The 25,730-nt window shown below is 41.2% G+C and overlaps 1 protein-coding gene across 2 annotated transcripts in view; it reads right to left on the bottom strand.

The window, feature by feature from the left end:
- Nucleotides 1-25,730, bottom strand: part of GRAMD2B (GRAM domain containing 2B) — a 119,736-nt gene that overhangs the window by 60,139 nt on the left and 33,867 nt on the right. Inside the window, exon 1 of one of the 2 annotated variants that reach the window (XM_060093294.1) lies at nucleotides 930-1,174. The exons of the other annotated variant lie outside the window; for it this stretch is intronic. Within the exon in view, the coding sequence (XP_059949277.1) occupies nucleotides 930-1,012 (83 nt within the window). The 5' untranslated portion in view covers nucleotides 1,013-1,174. Of the gene's footprint in view, nucleotides 1-929; nucleotides 1,175-25,730 lie in introns of those variants that run through there. 2 annotated transcript variants of the gene reach the window in all.

Raw genomic sequence — 25,730 nt, 5'->3', positions numbered from 1 at the left:
AGATATTTACCTTAGTCTCAATGTTATAGTGATACAGAAAATGACCAAACAAAGATTCTTTTCTTTTTTGAAAGAAAAGTTTGGGAATAACAATCACATAAATAACCATACTTCTGGATTTTAAAAAGTACGTAAGATAAATAAATTTTGTTACAGGAAGCTAATCCTTGTGATCAAATATTTGCGTTTTCAGCTTCTTAAACCAGAAGAGTTTATAGGTCAAACAATGTGCAAATCCTATTACGCACATGAATCTTTTGAGAGGATAGTCACAACCCAATATCTGATGTTTTATTTTATGTTCATTGTGTTCCCTCACCCCACTCCCACACCCTCCCTCAAAAAAAAAAAAAAAGTGTATAACAAGTTTGTGTTAAGTACCCAACAAAGGCAGGCAGTCTTTGAGGGGTAAAGATAAAGCGTATTTCATATTTTCCACTACTTTTCCTCTCTCGTGAGGGGAAACAGTGAAGGGGATGGGGGGAAAAAACCACCCTCACGCTCCGAATCGAATGACAAAATACGCATCTTTGTGAAGCTAGTGGCCAGATGACATCTACGGGACAGCTGCATCTTCACACAAGTCATTAAGATGTAAGACAATTAGAATAAATGTTAAGCGCTGCTTCTTGATGTGGCTTGGAGCTCTGAAGAGTCGCCCCAGACCTCCCTTGGGATTTATAAAACACCGGTCGTGCTCTCGGCTCAAATAATTCCCATCCCCACCGGACTGCAAGCTGCAGTGCGTTTTCTCTACTACAGAATCGGGGGCAAAAAAGAGACCGGGCGCCACAGGAAGAGTTCAAGCCACAAGTCTGTCCACGTTAAAGTTCCAGAAAACCGTTTCCACTCCCAACTCTTCCCTGGCAGAGAAGTTTGGGCAGCGCGCGTTCTACCGCCGCGGCTGGGATCCAGCGGAGGATACTTACTGGGCTGAGCCAATTTTGCTCTCTCTCTTCCCGAGCACTTTGGCAGGCTTTGTGTCGTCCACATCTTGCTGTAGTTCAGTCATCAGGGCCGCGTCTGGAGGGCACCTTCAGACAGTCTCCTCCTCCCGCTTCCTCGACTCCCACTGTCCGGGGCGCAGGCCCAGCGAAACCGCCGCGCCCTCCCCTGCGCCCTGGGCCGCTCGGCGCATCCGGGCCGGCCGCGCCGGGGGCCGCCAACCTGGACACGTTCGAGCCGGCGCGATTGGTCCGAGCTGGCGGGGCAGAGCCGGGAGGGAGGGAAGGGGAGGGTCGAAGCGAAGTGACAACCTCTTTCTCCAACCCAGGAGGCGGAGGAAGAGAAAAAGGAAACCTGTTGAACTAGTCTTGCGGGAGGAGGAAGCTAATTGGCCAAGCAGGTGAAACATATACCTAACCCGGCGCCGTATAAGTAGCCTCCTGGTAAACTGGGCTTTTTTTCTACCCCGACTGTAAATAGGGGGTTTGAAAAATGGGCGGCCAGCTGTAGATAGATGGAGGAAACGACAGGACTGAGTGAGGCTCTCTCTCGCACAGATGCGCTTTGTGGGCTGGCCTGTGCCCCAGCCTAAATTATTCAAGCAGGGTGTAGTCTCTTTGAGGACTGCCTGTCAGAGTTTAAACAATAGGTCGGTTCTGTGACTGAGGCAATAAGAGTTAGTTGCCTGTTTGACCTTTCCTAGTTGGTAGGGGCGGAGGGGGGCGTGGAGAAGCAGCCATCAAAACCTCACCAGCAACTTGCTTACTATGCGCCCAACCAATAAAATGAAGCCTCTTCTTCCCGCCTTGCTGGTAGTGTCACGTTTTGCGTTTGAAGCATCCACGTACTCATTTAAGGAACTTTGAGACCTGCCATGTTCTAGCCATTATTCTAAACACCCATTTAGTAGAGTGGGGAAGGAGAAGAAACTTTCCTCTGCCCTTCTAGGTTCTTCTGGCTGGTCTAAGGGTTAACTTGACGTGAGATAGATCAATAGGAGAAAATCAAATTTAATTACCTGCGTCCAGGGGGCTCCCTAAGAAAATGAGGCCCAAGGACAAGTTAGGCAATCGAGGCTTATGTGCCACCTGAGAGAAGAGAATGGGGCAGGGGTTTGGGACTTCATAGCGTTGACTGAAAAGAAAAAACCTGCACAACCTAAAAAGTTGAGAATTATGTTTTATTTGGCGGACTTGCTGAGTACTTAAGTCCAGAGGACAGCCTCTTGGATAGCTCTGAGGGATTGCCCTGAAGAGGTAAGAGCGGAGCCAGGATATATACGAGTTTTGGCAACAAAAACCGGGTAGTCAAAAGATTACTGTTAATTAAAGAAAAACCAGACATCTCAAGTTAATGAATTTTGCACTCTTCTATGTATGGGGAGATGCAAGAGTCTGGGCTTATTGAAATCATTCCTTTGATATGCACCTTAACTGTCTGGGGCCAGTGTCCTGCTTTTTTCCATCCTGAACCCCCTCAGGGTGCACAGTTGTGGATGGCTCCATTGTTTGAGGGAATGAAGGCAATTCACAGGAAGATGAAAATGAGCAAATGGGTGGCAAAAAATGTTTGCTGTGTCATACAGAAACAATGGAACACAGAGAGGAATTTCAACAAGCTGACTTTGCTAGGTTCCTCCCTGTCTACACACCTAGTTCACATTATACTGTAGTAATCTACGGTGACAGCTCCCTTCCTGGAACAGTTCTTCTATCTAAATTTTTTTAGGCAGTTAGGAGAAAGTTCAAAGATTCTTCCCCAATCTTTTGGGCCTTGCTTGTTTTTAGCTTGAAATAATCTTCATGCCAAAGGGATGCATTTTGGGTTGGCAAACTTTGCTCCCCTGCAATAGCAAATAACGTATGTGTTGGTAGATTTGTAATTTGCTACAGAGTAGTTGAGAATAAGAATAACTAATATAAAACCTTATTGTTGGAGGCCTAACTTTATGGCTGGGAAAAAATTACTAACATTATGCTCTGGGGCTGCCTTCGGATTTTCTTCTAAAATTAATTTCAGATTTAAGAATAATTACAAAGAATATGCAACCATAGTGTTTATGTTGTGGAGGAAGAATGTTGCCTGCCAATAAGCCATCAGCCACTGGAGCCAGCCACAACAGCGCACCCTGAGGGGGTTCAGGATGCAGAAAAGCAGGACACTGGCCCTAGATAGTTAAGGTGCATATTAAAGGAATGATTTCAATGAGCCCATCTTCCCATACATAGAAAAGCGCTAAATTTATTAATTTGAGGTGTCTGGTTTTCTTTAATTAACAGTAATCTTTTAGTGTTCCAACTACCCTTTTTTTTTTGCTGTTTTTGTGTTTTGTTGTTTTGCAAAAACTCCTATATATCCTGGCTCCTCCCTTACCTCTTTAGAACTGTCCCTCAGAGTGATCTGAGAAGCTGTCTCCCGGCCCACCGAATACAATATAATTCTCAACTTTTAGGTTGTGCATTTTTTTTCAGTCGACAATATGTGTGTGTGTGTGTGTGTGTGTGTGTGTGTGTGTGTAAAAGAAAACACCTACTCTTCTAACTAACCTCAAACATTTTGGGGTTTCAAGTCCTTTCCAAAGTTTTCTTATTCCTTCTACGTTTACTAGCTTATATATTAGTCTGAGAGAAGAAAAGCATCTTTTTGTAACCTGCTTGCTCCAAAATGGACTCTCATGACACTTGAAAAATGAGTAAAAGAAAAAAGTTCACAGAAATTCCATTTGAGTTGGCTTGGTCAGTTCACTCTCTCTCTCTCTCCCTCTTTTTTCCTACCTGAGTACCACTGACCCCCTGGCTTCAGGAGCCCGGCGGGGTAGGGTGGGGAAGGCTTTGGGTGACCTGGAGGCTTGGAAGCCATCTCTTTGGCATCCATAGCTGTCACTTCTTAGGGACATTACTGAGGCCTTCAGCTTCCAGGTCCCTTCTCTAGCTCACCATCATACTCAGGGTGGGAGTGGGCTTAGAATGTCCCAAACTCTGGGTAGTGACTCTCACCTTAAAACTCAGGTGCCCTTCAAGCTACCCCCACTGCAGAACTTGGACCAGAACTGACTTTTTTGCCCTGTAAGTAATTTTTTTATTTCTGTAAAATATACATAATATTTATCATTTTAACCATTGGTAAGTGTACAATTTAGTGACATTAAATACGTTCACAATGTATGTAACCATCACCACTATCTATACCCGAAACTTAAAAAATCACCCCAACAGAAACCGTGTCTATTCGACAATAACTCCTCCTTCCCACCTTCTCCCAGGCCTTGGTGGCCTCTATTCTATTTTCTGTCTCTATGAATTTGTCTATTCTAGCGCCCTCATGTGAATGGCATCAGACAATATTTTTCCTTCTGCATCTGGCTTATTTCACTAAGCATAATGTTTTCAAGATCCATCCAAGTTGTAGCATTTATTAGTACTTCATTCATTTTTTTTGGCTGAATAATATTTGTATGTATATTCCACACTTTTTTATTCATTCATCTCTTGGGTTGTTTCTACCTTCTGGCTATTGTGAATAATTCTCTTATGAATAATGATGTACAAATATTTGTTTGAGTCCCTGCTTTCAGTTCTTCTGGGTATATACCTAGGAGTGGAATTCTGGGTCTTTTGGTAGTGCTAGGTTTAACCTTTTCAGAAGCCATGGTCAGTCCTCTTTTGATGTGTGAGTAAGGGCAAGTGTTCATAGCTTCCCCACATGGGCTTACAGCTCAGTTAAGGAGCACTCAGTTGCCCTGAAACTTGTTCTTCAGTGTATGTGATGAGGACTTCCAGTCGTGTGGTTTTAAGTGAGAAAGGGAGAAAACAGTGGGGGTGGGCTAGGGAGGGATTGGAGGAGCAGCAGGTGGGGAAAATAGTCAATAGCCCTTTCCTAGTGGGGAGGAATTAGAAAGGAGCTAGTATCCAACGTTATTTTACTTAGTGGCATTTGCTTGAGTTTAAAAGACATTGTCAAACAGCTTCCTAATTTGTTTATTCTTTGGGCTATTCTACAGTAAAATGGAATGCAGTATTTCAAAGGCAGCAGCAGTAAAATGATAGGGAAACGTCATTGTCGTGTGATAAAACAGAGACATAAGATTATGTCTAAAATACATTTTGGGGGACTCTTCGATTTGGCACCAATAAAAAATCCTACCCTCTATTTTTCTTCCTCCAAGCCTCTGGGAACATAATTTCTTGTTTCTGACATCAAAGAAAAGTTCTAGCCAATACTTCTTCCAGTTATCGAAGCAGTTCTAGTAGAAAATGCCTAACCCATAACCTTTCAGGAGGTAGGGGCTTCTATTCAACAGCTTAGAATATTGTGAACAGAGAATGTTGCCTGACATTCCAGTAAACAGAGTATGTTGCCTGCCATCCCTGTTCTGTAAGGATCAAGCCATTAGCCACTGCAGGTACCCACTTATGGTGTGCCCTATGGGGAATTCAGGATGGAGAAAACCAGGAAGTTTTCTGTGCTTTGGATACTGGCCCTAGATACTAGATAGTTAAGATGTGTATCTAAGGAATAATTTCAGTGAACCCCGAATCTTGTATCTCCCCATACATAGAAAAACACTAAAATCATTAACTTGAGATCTCTGTTCTTTGTGATTAGCAGTAATCTTTTGATGTTCGACTACATGTTGTTTTGGGGGTTTTTTTCCCCAGCAAAAAAACTTGTATATATCCTGGCTCCTCTGTTATCTCTTTGGAGCAGTTCCTCATTGTTATCTGAGAGACTGTCTCCTGGACCATAGTCCTTAGTAAGATCCTCGAATAAAACTCAACTTGAAACTTTTAGGTTGTGTAGTTTTTCTTCAGTCAACAATATTGATCAGATTGCGGTCTCTTTTTAACATTGATCAGAAACACTGTGCATCTGTCCATAGGTTTGGGGCAGAGTTCAAATATGAGTTTGGAGATCTGAGTGACTATTTGGTTGCAATGTGTGGTCAAGAAGTTACCTAATTTATAACACAAGGCGGGGTATGTGTTTATTAGCCAATATAAGTACATGTAAAGTGTCATTACATGCCTGTAATTTTATGCATATTGTCTGATGACATATGTTTTAGAAAATGTTGATGCTCTTACCAAGATGAAACCTGGAAGTGCTGTAATAAGTTAACTACGCATAATATTTAATATACATCATAAGTCATAGAATCCAGGAACACTCTTCAGACCATTCCTGTTTTCAATTTAAGGTTACTATGCAGAGGAGAAAATGGGGAAAAAGTGAGAGAGTTCAGAAGAGAGCTATACATGGAACTTCCCTGGTGACCCAGTGGTTAAGAATCCACCTGCCAGTGTAGGGGACACGGATTCGAGCCCTGGTCCGGGAAGATCCCGCATGCTGCAGAGCAACTAAGCCCGTGCGCCACAACTACTGAGCCTGCGCTCTAGAGCCTGCAAGCCACAACTACTGAAGCCTATGCGCCTAGAGCCCAAGCTCCGCAAAAGAGAAGACACTGCAATGAGAAGCCCGCACACTGCAACGAAGAGTAGTCCCTGCTCGCTGCAACTAGAGAAAGCCCGCACACAGCAACGAATACCCAACGATGAAGATGCAATACAGCCAAAAATAAATAAATAAATAAATTTATTTTAAAAAAGAAAAAAAGAAGAGAGCTGTACAGTGACACTGAAGAACTTAATTATAAGACATTTTTTAAAAGTTGTAGAAATGAGGGCTTCCCTGGTGGCGCAGTGGTTGAGAGTCCGCCTGCCGATGCAGGGGACACGGGTTCGTGCCCCGGTCTGGGAAGATCCCACATGCCGCAGAGCGGCTAGGCCCGTGAGCCATGGCTGCTGAGGCTGTGCGTCCGGAGCCTGTGCTCCGCAACGGGAGAAGCCACAACAGTGAGAGGCCCACGTACCACAAAAAAAAAAAAAAAAAAAAAAGTTGTAGAAATGAAAGTTGAGAAGCATTATATGCAGGGGACCTTTATTGAGTGATTTCTGTCAAATATGAGGGAAAATTTCCAAATGAATACAGCCATTAAACATTGGAATGGGAAACTCTAGTAGGCTATGGAATCTCCTACTATAGAGGCCTTTGAAAATAAAATCTTAAAAAATCAAATAGAATGGTTTTAAACCAGTATTTCCCAAGCCAAGTTATACTGCAGATGGGGAAATTTGAAATACTCTATTTCTCTCTCTAGGGATGAAGCAAGAACTAAGTTTAGCACCTGTGTTGAGAGGAAGAGGCAAGATCGTAAGGGCTTACTGCTCTAGGGGCAGATGGTAGTTGGGAAAAACTAGTATAAATCTGATTCTGTGAGAAAGCAGAAGCAATAAAAAACTCTTCCAGGTCAATACTCTGTTTTTAAATTAAAATAAATGACACCATATAAACAATAAATTAAAATCTACACTGAAGTTTTAAAATATATGTCTATTTTCTGTATGGTAGATGTTACAGATCACAACAATGTGAAGTGGGGAGGCCTCTGAGACCAGCCAGGATAGTGGTTTTCACACCGGGTTCTGGGGTGACCGGTGAGGGGATAGGCCAGCATTTGAGCTTAGGTTTTCTGACTGCAGTCCCCACCTCTAACCACTACTCCAATACACAGCCTGTCCTGCTTCAGTCAGAATTCTTCCACTTGCATCTCTCTCATTTATTTCTGTTCTGTATTAGTTTCAGTTTGAGGGAAGGGGTTGTCTGCCACACATCCAACAAAATTAAAATATCAAATCCCTGCCACCATTTTTCTGAGCCCAAGCTTCAGAGAGTTTAGTGACTTGGCCAAAATTACAGTGGTCCCAGGAGGATGAAGACCTAGCTTTTCTGACTCCCAGTGGGTGCTTATAAAGGGTAGTAGGAAAGTGAACAGTGAAAACAAAGCTTATTAATGGCAGAGACATGTGCTCAGAGGAGAGTGTGTGTGAGGGGGACAAAGCCCAAGGATCCTTAGACATATGTAGTATTTGTGGAGAAAGAAATGTTTGAATCTAGAACTACCTTTGGTGGCTGCATTTTGCAGTTATCTATTGCTGCAAAACTAACCATCTCAAATCTTGGTGGCTTAAAACAATGATGTGTTATTTTCTCTTATGGTACGGTGGATTGATGGGGCTCAGCTGGATAGTTCTCATTTGGGGGCTCTCATGCAGATGCAGTCAGAGGAACCCCAAGGTTGGAGTCATTTGAATGCTCTTCTGAGCTGGATGTGCATCCTCATATCTGATGCTTCAGCTGAGATGGCTGGAACAGCTGGGGACTAGCTGAGCATTTTAGTCTCTCTGCATGGCCCCCCACATGGCTAGCTTGGGCTTCCTTACAGCATGGCAGTCCCAGTATGGTTGGACTTTTTAACTTGGTGGTTGGCTTCCTCCAGAGCATATGTTCCATGATATCAAGATGGACTCTGAAAGGCTTCCTGTGAGATAGCCTAGGACATCAGGCGTCTTCACCTCTGCTGCATTCTGTTGGTCACAGGTGAGCCACAGTGCCAGCTCAGGTTCAAGGCAAAAGAACTACCCAAGGTGTGAATACCAGGAGTGCAGCTCACCTTGGGCCATTTTTGGAGACCAGCTACCACAGTGCAGATAAGAGATTAGGTCCTCTGACTCCAGACACTTCGTCACTGGGCATGTGAGTAAGTGGGCATTTCTAATAGCACTGTTCTAAATGCGTGAGATATAGAAATGGACAAAACAAGCAACAACCCATACTGCGCTGGCTCTTACAGTCTACTTTTTTATCAAAAATAAAAAAGTAACACATAAATAACACAGTTTCAACAGATAAGAGATATAAAGAAAATAAAATAGAACATCAGGGAGAGTGAGGGAGGTCTGTTTTACATAGGATGATCAGGGAAAGCTATTTGACAGGTGACATCTCAGCCGAGACTTGAAGGAGGGGAAGGAGGAAGCCATGTGAAGTCTGGGAGGAAAGCTTGCCAGCCAGAGTGAAGGGCATGGGGAAAGACCTCCAGGCATGGCTGAGCTTGGCATATGCTAGGGAACAGCGAGAAGGCCACTGTTCTACACCGTGCCTGGCGTATAAGGAGGGAAGAGAAGGTTGTAGGAAATGGTCTCAGAGAAACACTATCTCCTCTGCCCATTGATTTATTATCTGTCCTCTCCTACAAGAATGGAATCTTCTCAAAAATGAAGGACTTGTCTGTTGTGTTAGCCACTGTAACCACAGCGCCTGGTTCATGTTAGATGCTCAATAAATATGTGTTGAATGAATGAATGAATCGTTGGGTGATTGTTTCCAACCAGTGGTTCTCAACCATACTCATCTGGAACTCTAGCTGACCTGAGATGTTGATTTGAATAATTTTGGTCTTTTTTTTTTTCAATTATCAGGGGGGAAAAAAGAGTGCATGAAAAAGAAATATAACTTAAATCTCTCCTGAGCCCTCCCTCCCAGTTTAGAAAGGAAAACCTTTGGCCTGTGCTACTTCTCACTTGTCTGCTAGTTGAGTGCAAGTGCTTCAAACAGGTCAGAGATGTCCCATGACTCCCAGATGGTCTAGCTCCAGAGCAAGTCCAAGAATTACTGTTTATAACCCACAGGCAACACTTTAAAGTTATGGAATCGCTCATATTTTCTTAGAGAAACATCCATACAGCTACTTCCTTTCCCTGTTTTGGGAACTAATGGCCATGCTGTCAATATGAGGACTGGCCTTTCTCTTTCCTTGCACCCTCGTTTGGCATATTCTGTTTTCCTCCCTGTGAAATGTTTTGACAAGGCAGTCCATGCAGGGCAATCAGCACATTGTTTTGAAGCAGGTAATATTTAATTATTGTTAAAGTAGTTTCTGCAAGTTACATTTTTCTTTATGTCACCAATATTGCACACTTTTAATTGCTTTTCATTCTTTTTTCACATACTTTCATATTTTCTGACAATTCCTACTAGCATTTTGTTATCTTCCAATCTGTTCTCTATGTAGCACCATTCATTTAAAAAATTTATCCAACAAATAACCTGGCAAAGAAGGAACATGGGAGAAGGAACCAACAAGTACTTCAGGCAAATAAGAAAGTTTTTCTGTTTCTCTCGAATAGCTACATATTCACTTTGCTTTTATTTTGTGGCTGAACCTTATAAACAGACCCTACATTTGAGGCAAATTGTGCAGTCTGTCCTCCCTCCCTCCCTCCCTTCCTTCCTTTCCTCCAATCAGCACTTTTTTGATGCTTTTTATGTGCCAGGCTATATTCTGGGTTGTGGAGATATAAAAATAAATAAGCACCTGCTTGCTATAAGTGAGTTTGCAGTCCAATGGGAGAGTTCAATATATAGATATTTACAAAACATTCATACACAGAACCTTAGTCAAAAATTGCTAACTTCATATGTCACAACCAGACACTTGGACCAAGTAACATCATGCTATAAAATGGTGGGAGGGGTGGGAGACGGCCCTTTGATTTTTCAGGTTCTACTGTTTTGGGTCACACACGAGCCACCCCCTCTCCCTTTTCAATAAGTTGTGCAGACATCTGCACAACTTATTGAAAAGGCCCTAGACTGGAAGTCAGGAGGACTGGGCTCTAGTCCAAGCACTTTGCTTGGTGCCAGAATATGAATCTATTCATGAAACACAGCATTGAAGTAACAGAAAGCTGGCCTCAAGGGAAGGACCCTAAACCTCATGGTTATAGCTACATCACTTTCTGCCATACATAGACTAACTGTAAGAACTAGGGGGAAAACAAAACAAAACATCTTTTACACAGACATGTTGCATTTACCAATTGCAAAATGACAATTTTAAATAAATTCCATGAGGAGAGAGTAATTATGGAAATCTATTCCTTTGGGAACCTACGGCCTTGACCTCCTTCCTGTAGGGCTCTGTGCTTCTTTGCATTCGTTTCTACTTTTAAAAGCATACCAGATGAAAAAAGAATGTTTCCCTGTGTGTTAGGATCACAGGCTAATTAAAATCAGAATTTAATTTTTATTTTTAGTAGTAGTCAGCAAAATGAAAAGTTCATCCTTTCTCCATATCAAAAAATATATAAGTTCTTTAATAAGACACATAATAGAGGGAGATTCAGACGTTGGAAATGCTTGGTGCTATAGAGTCCCAATCCCCCAGATTTCAAAAAACTATTGTATAAATTTGTTGTAGACACTGCAAAGAAACAGGAGATGACAGCTGGTGGGAATGGTCTTGGTTCCTAGCTTCTCAGTTGTCCACCACTCCATCCCCTGCACCAGGTGGTCCTAAAGTATTTGCTTTTCTGCTATTGGTATCCAAGGGCTTTCCTGTGGTATCCTGTCAGTAAACAAATCCCCTTGTTTGAGCTAGCTGAGTGAGTTCATCTGGCAATTAAAGAGCCCTGGGAGGAGTGGAGGAGGAGTCCGGTTTCAGACTGATCTTGGAGTCCTAATATGTATCATACTACCTCAGAAGAATGACTTAACCTCCTCTAAGCCTCAATTTCCTCATCTGTGGGAAAAGAATGGGAATAGCAGTAGTATCTATCTTATAGGACCACTGGGGAGTCTAAAGAACAAATATATATAAAGGAATTAGTACACTATGCAGGTACATAGTAAGCACTCAAGTCATATAAACTACTAATTATCATTATTACATTATTACTGACCAGGATAATATTTTAACAAATTGAGGGTACTGCCCTCCCTTAGTTCATCAGCCCTCAGTATGTAAAGACAGTGTGTGGAATATTATTACATGCTAGACAGATTTACAAAAGCTAGAGATGTAACTTCTCTTCCTCTGAGTCCTCAGCCCTCTTCAGGTTGATTTCCGTATGTCAGAAGCTGAGGCTACATCCTTATATCAGTGGCATTGATATGTTTAACTTGCTGGAACTCAGCTACAGTCTCTCATGTGTCCTTGGGTTTTTTTTTTTCTCTCTCAGATGTCTTTGCCACTGTAAAAGCTTTAGCTTAACCATTAAAGGAGACATTGGTATTGAGAGTTAATCAATATGAACTCTTATGGACTGGAGGCTTGTGATAGTTAAGGTGACTGACTGTTATGTCCTGGTTTGCTTGGGTCAGTCCTGATTTAGTCCTGCAGTTCTGGCGTAATTTTGATAGTGCCCCTTTCACTCTTAAAAGGTGTCCCTGTTTGGATAATTTATTGATAGCCAATGCATAGTACTGGCCAAAGTGAAATATCATGTTAGTTCAGTTGTTGGGCTAGGCATCTAATGAACCGGACTCTTGGATCTGATTGTCTTGCTGCTCAGTAGGGTACCCTCTGTCACTCACTGTACTTCCAAATTTATTGAATGACCTGAAAGTTACAGAACGCTGGGGTGAAAATCAATGTATGCAAGAATGTCAAATTACCACAGTTACTTGAAAAATAACTCAAAGCTCATGTTCCATTGGTGTCAAATCAGGGGCATGCGCAGAGTTGATGGCTTCATGACCCAACCAAGAGTTTAGATCTAAGTGACTCCCTGTTATTACTTATCTTGGCTTCACTAACCACAAGGCAGAATTTTTGCTTAGACCTAACTGAGTCAACACTTATGTTGATACTGAGGTTGTAAACAATCTGATTGAATTCTCCAGATGCTTTCTTTAATCAGTTTGCTCTAGAAGAAAGAAATGGGTCATATGACTCTTCTACAGTAAGAATGTGAAGGCTGCTGCTTCTCTTAAGCTGCAGGCTATGGTTTTCAGTTTACCACCTAATGAGCTAATTTCTTAGATCCTTGGGTACCTAATGGTTAGTAAACTGCCAATGTAAACTTTGTAAAGAAAAACTCTAGCACATACCAGAAAACAAAAAAAAGCAGGTTTAGGATTCCTTTACTTTTTCATTTATCATTTTCTATTTTTGTTACCTGCTTTATTTAAAATGTGGATAGTGGTTACCTTGAGGGTATGGACTAAGAAGGGGGTAGACGACTTTCAAGGGTGCTAGAAATGTTCTATATGTTGATCTGGGTAGTGGTTATGTGGGCGTTTGCATATGTAAAAGTTCTTGAGTGTATGCATTTTAATGTATTTAAGTTAAACCTCAATTAAAAGAAGTAAAAAGAAAAGCCTCAAATCTTTTTAGCCAGAGCTGGTTAAAATAAATGTATTCTGGGCCTCCCTGGTGGCGCAGTGGTTGAGAGTCCGCCTGCCGATGCAGGGGATACGGGTTCGTGCCCCGGTCTGGGAGGATCCCATATGCCGCGGAGCGGCTGGGCCCGTGAGCCATGGCCGCTGGGCCTGCGCATCCGGAGCCTGTGCTCCGCAACGGGAGAGGCCACAACAGTGAGAGGCCCACATAACGCAAAAAGGTAAAAAAAATAAATAAATAAATAAATAAAAATAAATGTATTCTGGTTAATAAAACAACAGAAAGAAGAAACGAAACACCTACCTACCTAAAGTTTTTATCTCTTTTTTTTCTCTTGTATATCAATATGATCTTTGTCTCTTTACTTTTTTCTATGGATATATATCTTATTATCTCTGTCTTTGATAATTAAACCGCAAATTATGGCAAAAGAGTTTTTGGATAAGACTTTTTCTTCCTACTTCCATTCACATGTTTATTTCAGTATGTGACATTACAAAGTTTTAAACTCTTTTAACTATGCACTTTTTGCATAACCCATGAAATAGCTACCAAAAGCTTCTTGAGCAATATCAGTCACAGCTTATGAAGAGTATGTAGCTTCACCTCTTGATTTCCAGTTTATCATGTGACTGTTTAATAAGTTAGTTGAGTTATATAATCAAAAGGATCAAGAGAAGCAAATGGCATTTACTATAAAATAAATGCTCTGCAAATTAGAACAGATATTTTAGAAAATATTTGATACCCTCAAATATCGTCTTTTGTTTTGCTATTTACCCCGAAATGGTACTCTACTAATGTGTAGCCAGCACACAATGATCTAAGATTTAGGTCAGTTCAAGAACTGAGATTATATTCAGTTAAAGAAAAAGTAAAGGGGAAGGAGAAGCTGCAATTAATCGAGTGCCTCCTATGTGCCATACACTGTGCCTAGCATAGACTAGTTAATCTTTACAACCCTATGAGGATTTTCTTATTGCATCAATAAAGAAACTAAGATTCAGAAAAAGTAAACAACTCTACAAAGATCGTACAGCTAATAATTCAGTTGTGTTGATTTCTGAAGCTTGCTCTTTTTGTGCTATCTCTGGTGATGCCACAAGAGGCGAATTCTGAAGTGATTAAAAGATTCAAAGGGCCTTTGAGATAATCTCATCAGTCCCACTTGTTTGGAGGTAAGAAACTGGGTCTAGGGAGGTTATATTGTGTCCATCTGTGCAACACACAGCTCAATTGCCATTTCCTCCTGGAAGCTCCTTTTACTTCTCTCCTCACCTCCCCACCTCATCCTGCCCCACTAACCTACCATAGTCAGAATTAAAATCCTTTGTATATATTTTGTGGTATGCAAGGGTGAGTGGCTTCTGGAGCCTGGATTTAAATCCCTGGTCTACTATTTATGAGCTGTGTGACCTTGAGTAAGTTACTCAACCTCTCTGAGCTTCAGTTTCCTCATAGTGAAAAAGAAGAGAATAATAGTGCCTGTCTCATAGAGTGGCTGTGATAATTAAATGAATTAGAACATGGATAGCCCTTCCCCCCATCAACCCATGTTGGACATTTTGCAGTGAGCAAGCAATTTTATTATAAGACGTTGAAATTTTGTTGTTATTCATTGCCACAGTACAACCTAGCTCACACGCTTCAGGATACCTCTGGTCAGTCTCTATATACAAGATCTTTCTTCAAGACCATGCATACAGGGCTTCCCTGGTGGCGCAGTGGTTGAGAGTCCGCCTGCCGATGCAGGGAACACGGGTTCGTGCCCCGATCCGGGAGGATCCCACATGCCGTGGAGCGGCTGGGCCCGTGAGCCATGGCCACTGAGCCTGCGTGTCCGGAGCCTGTGCTCCGCAATGGGAGAGGCCACAACAGTGAGAGGCCCGCGTACCGCAAAAAAAAAAAAAAAAAAAAAAAAAAAAAAGACCATGCATACATTTACTAACAGTGGAAAAAAACAGGTAGATTGATATTTATGATATGCTTCATCTGCTTGATTTACAAGTGGAACAATTTATTGACATGTGATTAAAAGATTCATTGCATCAGATCATACTTTCCCTTTCTCTTTCCCTTTAGAAGACTACTAGTGATAGACATTATAGAAATTTAAGGGCCCTGGAGATACAGAATGAGTCTCTATCAGAAAAACAAACTAACAAACAAAAAAGCCATGGATAGCCCTTTAGAATGGGGTGTGGCATGTAATAAGTGTCTCATGAATGTTAGCGATTAGTTTTTGTTATTATGCTGCATAATACTTCTATCTTGATTTATTGTTACATGTGTACAGGCTCGTCTTTCCAGTGGGATTGAGATGGTGTCTGGCACATCTCGTTAATTCTCCCCTCAGGGCCAAGATCAGTGTTTAACAATTCTAGACATGGAACAAAGGCCCCTTGGATTGATTTCATTTACCTAGCTAATGACTTTGCAAATTTTCCACATTTTCCAAATTTCACCAGTTAACGACTCCGTCAAGTGCAGAATCCAAGCCTCCCAAACATTATTCTGCTACACTTGACAATCCTGATTATTGATTTCCCAGCTGGCATTTATCCCCAAGATTCCTCATTGCTTTTGGAAATCTAAAAGTACAGGGGTAGTTGCATATGCCCATGATTCAATTCAAGAATTAGTTATTTCTTTGTTTTTCCTTTAGGGGATTAACATCAAGCATGGACTGCCTTTCTAGCCTTGCTATTATGTGGTTGATGCAAACTGGGCTAATGTAACAAGCAAGTAAATCCTAACGTGCTTTCTACCGGCAGCTTCCCATTTCCATCGCACTGTTTCTTCACCTCCCCCTTCGAGCTGCCAGGAGGAAAAGTAAGACCTTTATCTCTTTTTGCTTCCCTTCACATTCCTCTCTCTATCAAATATTCCCACCACAGAGAAGTCCAAGGCTTCCTTTCCTTGAGTTGTATCGAGACTGTGGAATCCTGAAATTTCCCGATTTCAGGGAAGGTCGCTATTGTTTTTTGATTTCCAGTCAGAAAATTTTACCTCGGCATTTCAGTAGCATGAGACTATTGTTTTCCAAAGTATGATATGTGGAATGTCGTGACAAGCTTGCTAAAAATGTGGACTGCCACAATCGGACATTAGCATTCCATTCTCTTCTGGCAGAGTAGTGGATGTTTTTTTTTAAATGACAAATTCAGCGCTATTGTTTTAAGATTCAAATATTGTCCAGCGTCTCTGAGTTTTGGCAAAATAATGCTGTTATTCCACTGTGAATTTCATAACTTGTTCCCTTCCAGATAGCCACTTCCTTATTAGCAGAACCTGGGGGATGAATATATTTAGAAAGCCTCCCTGACCTTTGCGAAGGTTTGGAGACTTTTGAGTCATTCAATGTGAATCTTTTAGTGTGTCAAACTCGATATCAGGAAATATGAAGCTGCTTTTAAATAAGATAAAACTCATCATGCAAATGTTTTGATGTATAAAATTACAAGAGAAATGTAACTTTATTGAATGTTAATTTTACATTAAGATGAGTTTACTTCTAGAAGAGAGAATAGGCAAAACATTCTCTGATGTAAATTGTACCAAGGTTTTCTTAGGTCAGTCTCCCAAGGCAATAGAAATAAAAACAAAAATAAACAAATGGGACCTAATCAGACTTACAAGTTTTTGCACTGCAAAGGAAACCATAAAAAAAAAAAAAAAATGAAAAGACAACTTACGAAATGGGAGGAAATATTTGCAAATGATGCAACTGACAAGAGCTTAATCTCCAAAATATACAACAGCTCATACAACTTAACAACAACAACAAAAACAACCCCATCAAAAAATGTGCAGAAGGGCTTCCCTGGTGGCGCAGTGGTTGAGAGTCCGCCTGCTGATGCAGGGGACACGGGTTCGTGCCCCGGTCCGGGAGGATCCCATATGCCGCGGAGTGGCCAGGCCTGTGAGCCATGGCCGCTGAACCTGCGCATCCGGAGTCTGTGCTCCACAACGGGAGAGGCCACAACAGTGAGAGGCCCGTGTACCGCAAAAAAAAAAAAAAAAAAAAAAAAAAAAAGGGCAGAAGACCTTAATAGACATTTCTCCAAAGAAGGCATACAGATGGTCAGTAGGCACATGAAGAGATGCTCAACATCACTAATCATTAAAGAAATGCAAATCAGAAATACAATGAGGTACCACCTCACACCAGACAGAATGGCCATCATCAAAAAGTCTACAAACGGGCTTCCCTGGTGGCTCAGTGGTTGAGAGTCCACCTGCCGATGCAGGGGACGTGGGTTCGTGCCCCGGTCTGGGAGGATCCCACATGCCGCGGAGCGGCTGGGCCCATGAGCCATGGCCACTGAGCCTGTGCGTCCAGAGCCTGTGCTCCGCAACGGGAGAGGCCACAGCAGTGCGTGGCCCGCGTACCGCAAAAAAAAAAAAAAAAAAAAAAGTCTACAAACAATAAATGCTGGAGAGGGTGTGGAGAAAGGGAACCCTCTTGCACTGCTGATGGGAATGTAAATTGGTGCAGCCACTGTGGAAAAGAGTATGAAGGTTCCTCAGAAAACTAAAAATAGAATTACCATATGCTCCAGCAATCCCACTCCTGGTCATATACCTGGACAAAACTGTAATTCAAAAAGATACATGCACCCCCTCTGTTCATAGCAGCACTATTTACAATAGCCAAAACATGGAAACAACCTAAATGTCCATTGAAAGATGAATGGATAAAGTAGATTTGGTACATGTATACAATGGAATACTACTCAGCCATAAAAAAGAATGAAATAATGCCATTTGCAGCAACATGGATGCAACTAGAGATGATCATACTAACTGAAGTAAGTCAGAAAGGGAAAGACAAACACCATATGATATTACTTATATATAGCATTTAAAATACGGCACAAATGAACCTATCTATAAAATAGAAACAGAATCACAGACATAGAGATCAGACTTCTGGTTGCCAGGGGGGCATGGGGGGAGGGAGAGGGATGGACTGGGAGTCTGGGGTTGGTAGATGAAAACTATTACATTTAGAATGGATAAACAACAAGGTCCTACTATATAGCACAGGGAACTATATCCAATCTCCTGGGATAAACCATAATGGAAAAGAATATAAAAAAATGAATGTATGCATGTGTATTGCTGAGTCACTTTGCTGTACAGCAGAGATTGGCACAATATTGTAAATCAACTATACTTCAATAAAAAAAAAAAAAGATGAGTTTACTTTAGTCCGTATTGCATGTCTTTTCCTGCTGTCTCCCCACCTAGTGTCTACACTGTGTGAAGACTGGTTCACTGTCTCTTGTTGAGCCCTCTAGGCATTCCTAGTACCTATGATTAGTGCTCAGTAACTAGTTCTTGAACAATAAATGATGACAATTAGAAAAACACTACATATTACGGGGAACATCCGACGTAGAAATGCATTGTGCTCTAAATGGCATTTTGCATTTCATTATTTGGGATGCAGAATATATTTTCTCATATTAAACAGTAATTTGAAAGAACTTAGGTCCCTAGCTTCACTCTTAAAGTTGAGCTTATCCCATATTGTAAATTCTATTGTTTTAGCTATGCTAGGAGCAAACTTTTTTGGGGTTAGCTCAGGAATCAAGTCATCATTTTAAAACTTGTTTATATGATGATGAAACTTCTTATCCTACAGTGAACTCTGCACTGAATTCAAGAATAGGTTTCCCTCTCTGTAGTTTCCTTCCTGGGTGAATATTAGTCAAAGGTGTCTGGAGAGATGAGGAACTGGCTGTTAAGGGGTAAACATTGTCTTCTCCAGGGCTTTGGGGGAGAAGCTACCCTAACTCCTGGCTCTACAGAGGTACTCTTTTTCCATTAAATTCCCCACTCAATTATGAGGACTTCTATTTCTATACGTGACCTTCTCCTTTTAGCCACACATCCTGTATAATTACTTCAGCCGCCTGAAGAAAATAGTAAAAAAACTCTGGAACTAATTTCGAAGCCACTACAGATCTACAGGCCTTTATCCAAAACCCATGAAGACAGGTGTACTTTGTAATTCAGAGAGATTTTTGAATTTTAGGAAGGCAATATGACACATAAGCTGCATGTTATATAATATCCCCAGCTTGTAATTCAACACAATAATATTTCTTCAGCTAAATGTGTGAACATTCCCACTAAGTGAGATAAATAGATATTGCTTATAGACTTACATCACTTCAATTCAGATTCTGCAGCAAAGTCATAAATTTTTTTTGGTTTTCAGAGCTCTTTCTAGCTCAGAACTGTTGGTAGGGGACTGTGGAGCTGTAATACCAGAGAAATTATGTCTCAAAAAAGAGGTTGTCCCCATCCCAGAATCCTGGACTGGGTTCTCAAGAAGCAGGGCTCCTACTCCGGGAAGATTAGGAGAATTACCTACTTTGAGAAGGCTGGCATAGCCCCTGGGATGGTATTTACCAATGCCTCCTAGCTCAGCCAACCCTTGGACTCATTAGCCATAGTTTGTTGCTAGTAGGCCCGTTGCTTATGAAGCCAGGCTTTCTGAGTTGGCTGAAAGAACTGTCACACTTAGAGAGAAGACTTCTTTCCACTTGGGGAAGGGCGACAGGAAGGCACAGGGATGGCCCTGGCCCCCAGTGGGGATGGTGGCAGAAACCCCACAGATACATGTAAAGGGGGGAAGGATGCTACTGAAGGTGCTGAGGGAGGGCCAATACTGGGGCAGGGTGGGGCCTGAAACCTGACTACCCTGGGATCCCCACCTAGCTCTGGTTGTCCCTATGGCTGGTTCAGCAGTCACAAAATAGTGACCCTCAGCTAAATATGACCAACCAGTGTGTTTTGTCAGAATTCTGAAAGCCTAACAGCGTACTGGGAACTTTCCAATTCGCTGTTGGCCCAATGGTCCTTATTATCTTACTTCCACGATCTACACTTTTGTGCCATTTGCTGGGGTTAGCGTGTCTGACCTCGGCAAATGACAGTGGGGTCATATGGGTTACCTCAGTATTTAGTTTTCTGAGCTTAACCAGCAGCAGAGATATCTGGACTATTTCGAGTAGATATGGTCTACCCAAGACATGCCCTTAGAAAACTGTATAGTAAAGTATCATCGCTCTATTTGATAGTAAACTTTCCTGTTTAAGTACCAGTAAAGAAGATCTGAATCTGGAAGTTTCCATAAAACATTCCCTCTCATTCTAGAAACTGAATAGCAGGCTCTGTCCTGCTGTTTTTGACTTTTCAGTCCCTGACATTGTATTTTTTTTTCTTCTCTTTTAAACTTCTGGCATTCTAGCATTGATTAATACATGGTTTGCTAGTAGATTTTGGGGGGATTAGTCTTAGCAATAAAAAAAAAAGCTTTAAAAAAAAAAAAAGAAATGAAATGAACCGAGCTTTTGTTGATGCCAGTGTATTTTCCATGAAGGCGTGTTTGTGAGTTCTCTGTTGCCTGGAGCCTTCCTGCGAGGTTCAGTGAGTCTAACCTGGAATTTCCCCAGAACTTCTCTCCTCTGCATCCTGTCAAGCTAGGCAAACTCTAAGGGGCCTTTTAGCTACAACAGGTCATTTTTCCAAAACATCATGTGATCCAACTCTAAGATCATAGTTGTTAAATTCAGATCAAGATAAAGTAATCATATCTTGAAATGTGCTGATTAGGTAAGTAATTAGAAATGAACTTCAATAATTAAAATTAATAGGCAAGAATAGATTGTACTTAACCACCTTTGTTTATTACGGAATTTAATTCTGAGACTAAATATTAACCATTAAAAAAAATCCTTCTCTTCAATATATACCAGCCTGTGTTTCTTTCCTAATTACAAAATACTATTATTCCATTTTTCCAAAGGAAAACTATTTTCTAACCATGAAAGATATATAACTCTATTATGAGAACTGTAACCAACAGCAAAAGGATGATTCTAAATAGCTCACTTTAGGAAAATGGACTTGAGGCTCCTTCATTAATGTACTTTGGAGACTCACAGTTATAACTCTAATGGCTTTATCCCAACAGTATCCCAAATATTCTTTATGCTAGCCTTAAGCTGTTTCATAGCTAAGGGTTATTAATCTGGCTGGCTCATTCTTGGTAAGAATAAAAACATATTTGGGGCTCTTCAAATGTAGAAAAAAAAACATGGGTTTTACTTCATAGAATCAGTTTCTTGAGATTAGGAAAAACTTCACAGGCCTTGTCTTGATGTATGTTTGAGTCCCCTCTATACTTCTGACCTAATCACCCCACCAGACTCTAAGTGGGATGAGAGCAGGAACCATGGCTATTTCATTCACCTGTGTGTAGCTTATGTTGAGCTTTCAGAGTAATTATTTGATAAAAGGAATGCAGAATGTTGTATGAAACTATCAAAGACTTGAAAACCTCTGGGAACAAGGAACTCATTACTGTTCAAAGCAGCCCAGTTCATGCCTGGGCAAATCTGGTTGCTCAGAGTTATCTTTTGTAATGACTGGACTGTCATCTCTTCCCACACATTTGTTCCATTTTAGCCCTTCAGGCTGCACAAACTTGCTCTACCACGTGCCAAACCTTTAAATATCTGAATTGACCCTCATGCCCCACTCTCTCCAACTGGCCTCTGAGCTTTGCTTCTGCAGGCTAATATCCCTAGTTCTTTCACAAGCCGCATAGATCTGAGTGTCCCCATGTGTTCTCAGATACTCCCCTCTGGGCATGCTCTAGATTATCGCCTTTAAGTAGGCAGGATGGTCAGAGAAGGCCTGACCTGCATAGGATGGTTACCTTCTGCATTCTAGAGTCTACTGATGATTTTTGATATCAAATTAACTTTTTTTTTGGAGGAATCAATTTTTTCAGCTTTTCAGAGAGAACTTCTAATTCAGTCTTAGCAAACCCTACCTAAAAGGCAAGCAAATTAAATGGGAGATAATTATTATCTTGGAGGCAGGTTTAGCCTGCTAAGTGGTTCATCTGTTGTGTCTTGTTTCCAAGGTGACTTATTTGGATTCAAGATAATTTGGCTCTTTGTGAAGGTTAGACGTAGAGAGTTAGATGGAGCATCTCTCCCTGGGTGATCTCTGCCAGGAATGTTTCCTCCATGGCAGCCAAGCCAATCATTGGGACTGCCAAGTCTGATTCTGGGAAACTAGGTCTCCCCATGTGGTTGCCTGATAGTTAAGGCAGAACTGTGAAGATTTTGAAAGGCTGCTGCTAAAAAAGAATTTACTATATATTTTTCTCATAGGGCTAAAGGTACAATTTAGCAAAAAGAATTTATTGATTTTCATGAACTTTAGTATTGACTGAAGATAATTTTTAAATCAAACTATTAATGTGGAAGATGCAGATACATGTATATCAAATATGTAGGCATTTTTACTAGAAATAATCGATTGGTGAGATAATATGTTTACATTTGGGTAGAGAAAATTGTAAAAGAAAACAAAATTTTTTGAAGTCATTTGAATCCTCTGAAATTATAGTCCGTTTATAATTTTTGGGGAGGTAGGGATGATGGAAAGTGTGAGAAGAAAGAGGAGGAAACTAATGGGCGAAGGCAGGGAAGGGGAAAGGAGAGGAGGGTGTAAAAGGGAAAGAGGACAGAGAAGGCAGAATGTTTAAGAATTTCCAAGTGGCCACAGAATTGTTACCTGTTTCCTTGTGTGCACTTCGAGTCTTGCACTATGATATATTTAGTAACTCACTGGTCAAAGTTAAATAATTCTTATGTAATAGAAATTTATTGTTCTGGGGAAAAAATCCCTTCCACTTCCTGTTTTGAATGTATTCTAGTTGATTTATAGTGGTTATTGGTTCCAAAAAGAGCTGGGACAGCCAACAGATCCTTTCATGCTTCCATGAGATAGAAGATAATTCTTACTCAGTATTTGCAGGAAAGAAAAGGACTAAATTAGAGTCCTCCTGCTGAGGGTTTATTTCTCAAGGTTACATCTTTGGCCATCACATCTGGGCTAATGAGAACAGCTGGGCTGACAAGACACAGAAGCAACCTAAATGTTCATCAACAGAGTAATGGATAAAGAAGTTGTGGCACATGTATACAGTGGAATATTACTCAGCCATAAAAAGGAATGAAATTGTATCATTTGAAGAGACGTGGATGGACCTGGAGAGTGTCATACAGAGTGAAGTAAGTCAGAAAGAGAAAAACAACTATCGTATATTAACGCATATATGTGGAATCTAGAAAAATAGTATAGATGATCTTATTTGCAAAGCAGAAATAGAGACACAGACATAGAGAACAAATGTATGGATACCAAGGGGGAAAAGAGGTGGTGGGATGAATTGGGAGATTGGAATAGACATATGTACACTACTATGTATAAAATAGATAACTAATGAGAACCTACTATATAGCACAGGGAACTCTACTCGGTGCTCTGTAGTGACTGAAATGGAAGGAAATCCAAAAAAGAGGGGGTATATATATGTATGGCTGATTCACTTTGCTGTACAGCAGAAACTGACACAGCAGTGTAAAGCCACTACACTCCAAAAAAAAAAAAAAAAAAAAACAGCTGGGCTGATAAATATTTCAAGGGTGTGTCATGAACTCTGTTCTTGGTGATAACAATTTCATCATCTGTTCACCTGGGAGGATTCTTCCTTGAATACCAGGGCCAAAAGGTAAGAGTCAAAGAGTTTGTAATTCATCTATCCTTCTTTCTACTGCTCCTCCAGAAGATATGCTGATTCCAGGAAAGGAACAAGGGTTTACTTGGAGGGCTGGAGAGTGGAAGGTCATAATAGTGGTAATAGATGGACTTAAGCTAGAAACTCTTGGGACCATTTCCAAGTGAGTAGGCTTAATTGGCCCTAAGACTATTGAATCAGTCCTCTTGCCAGGTTTGTGGGTGTCAGCAGACTTCTGACTTGAGAACCAAACCTTACAGTGTCCCCCTGGCTCTGAAACCCTGCTGAGTCTATTCCAGAGTCTCTTAGTACTCTTCCTCTTTCCCTCGAGGATCTGTTCTCATTGGATGGTGACTTTGAGATCTTCATTTTCCACCCCTGTGCACGGAAGAGGTAACACAGCAGGCCTGAGACTGGTCTTCTAAGGAAGTCCTGTTGGCAAGGTTGGCTCTTAGCTGGCATTTTGGAATTTGGATTCTGGGGTGTTCCCACTGTTCCCCAACTAATAAAAGTGGCTCCATGAGCCTAGACTATGGAAATAATATGATTTATGCCCATCATCTGCTTTTTTTCTGGGAGTTTAAATTTGTAGTATGTACTGATACTAGGCAGAGGGTGCCTACATGACCAGTTGCCAATAAAAACCTTGGGTCCTGAGTCTCTAATGGGCTTCTCTGGGCACATCATACACATGTTGCTACATTTTGGTTGCTGGGGGGAGAAGTGCATTCCCTGTGACCCTCCATGGGAGGGAGAGAGCACGAGGAAGCCTGTACGTGGATTCCTGACTCCACCTGCATCTTTTTCCCTTTTGGCCCAACTTACTATATCATTGTAATAAATCTTAGCCATGTGTACAACCATACGCTGAGTTCTGTGAGTCTTTCTGTGAATCTCTGAGTGCGGGGTGGTCTTGGGGAAATCTGACGCAACTCCCTTTCCTACAGTACTCCTACATCCCTATCCTAACCCTACACAGTTCCAGTGAAAGGATAAAAGGGAAGCATTTTTTTAAAGTTAAATGGCAAATAAAGAAAATATTGATCTAGAAGATTTGGTTTAATAAAAACATGTCAATCCTTTTGAAAGTCAGGAAGCCATATTTATCAGCCATGGAAAACTTATTTACATACTTTGTACTTACAGAATATGAACTTTCAAAAAAAGAAATGATTTCTTATGATCTCTCACTAGCATTTTATAAAATAACAGCTTAACTGACATATAATTCATATACCATAAAGTTCATTCTTTTGAAGTCTATATAATTCAGTGGTTTTAGTATCACTAGACAGAGTTGTGCAGCTGTCACCACTAATTCCAGAACATTTTCATCAGTACAAAATGAAACCCTATAACCATTAGGAGTCAATCCCCATTTTCCCTTCTCCCTAGCCCTTGGGAACCACTAACCTACTTTCTATCTCCATAGATTTGCCTCTTCTGGACATTTTGTATAAATGGAATGATGTGGTCTTTTGTGACTAGCTTCTTTCATCCATGTCATGGCATGTAACAGTACTTCATCCCTTTTTATGACCAAATAATATTCCATTCTGTGGATATACCATATTTATTCATCAATAGATGGACATTTGGGTTATTTCCCCTTTTTAGCTATTATGAATATCCATGTACAAGTTTTGGCCTGGACACATGTTTTCAGTTATCTTGGGTATATACTTAGGAATGGAATTGCTGGATCATATGAACTTTATTTTTTTATTTTTTATTTTTTTTCCCTTTTTGCGTTATGTGGGCCTCTCACTGTTGTGGCCTCTCCCGTTGCGGAGCACAGGCTCCGGATGCGCAGGCCCAGCGGCCATGGCTCACGGGCCCAGCCGCTCCGCGGCATATGGGATCCTCCCAGACCGGGGCACGAACCCGTATCCCCTGCATCGGCAGGCGGACTCTCAACCACTGCGCCACCAGGGAGGCCCTATATGAACTTTATGTTTAACTTTTAGATGAACTGCCAAACTGTTTTCCAAAGTGGTTGTACCATTTTACACTCCCAATAATGTATGAGGGTTCCAATTCCTCAAACGTGCTCACCAACACTTGTTATTTTCTTTTTTGAGTATAGTTGTTCTACTAGATGTGAAGTGGTATCACATTGTGGTTTTAATTTGTATTTTCCTAGTGACTAAT

This window comes from Mesoplodon densirostris, chromosome 3 (genome assembly GCF_025265405.1).
Source record: "Mesoplodon densirostris isolate mMesDen1 chromosome 3, mMesDen1 primary haplotype, whole genome shotgun sequence".
NCBI lineage: Eukaryota > Metazoa > Chordata > Mammalia > Artiodactyla > Ziphiidae > Mesoplodon > Mesoplodon densirostris.
This window is presented reverse-complemented; position numbering and strand designations above follow the sequence as displayed.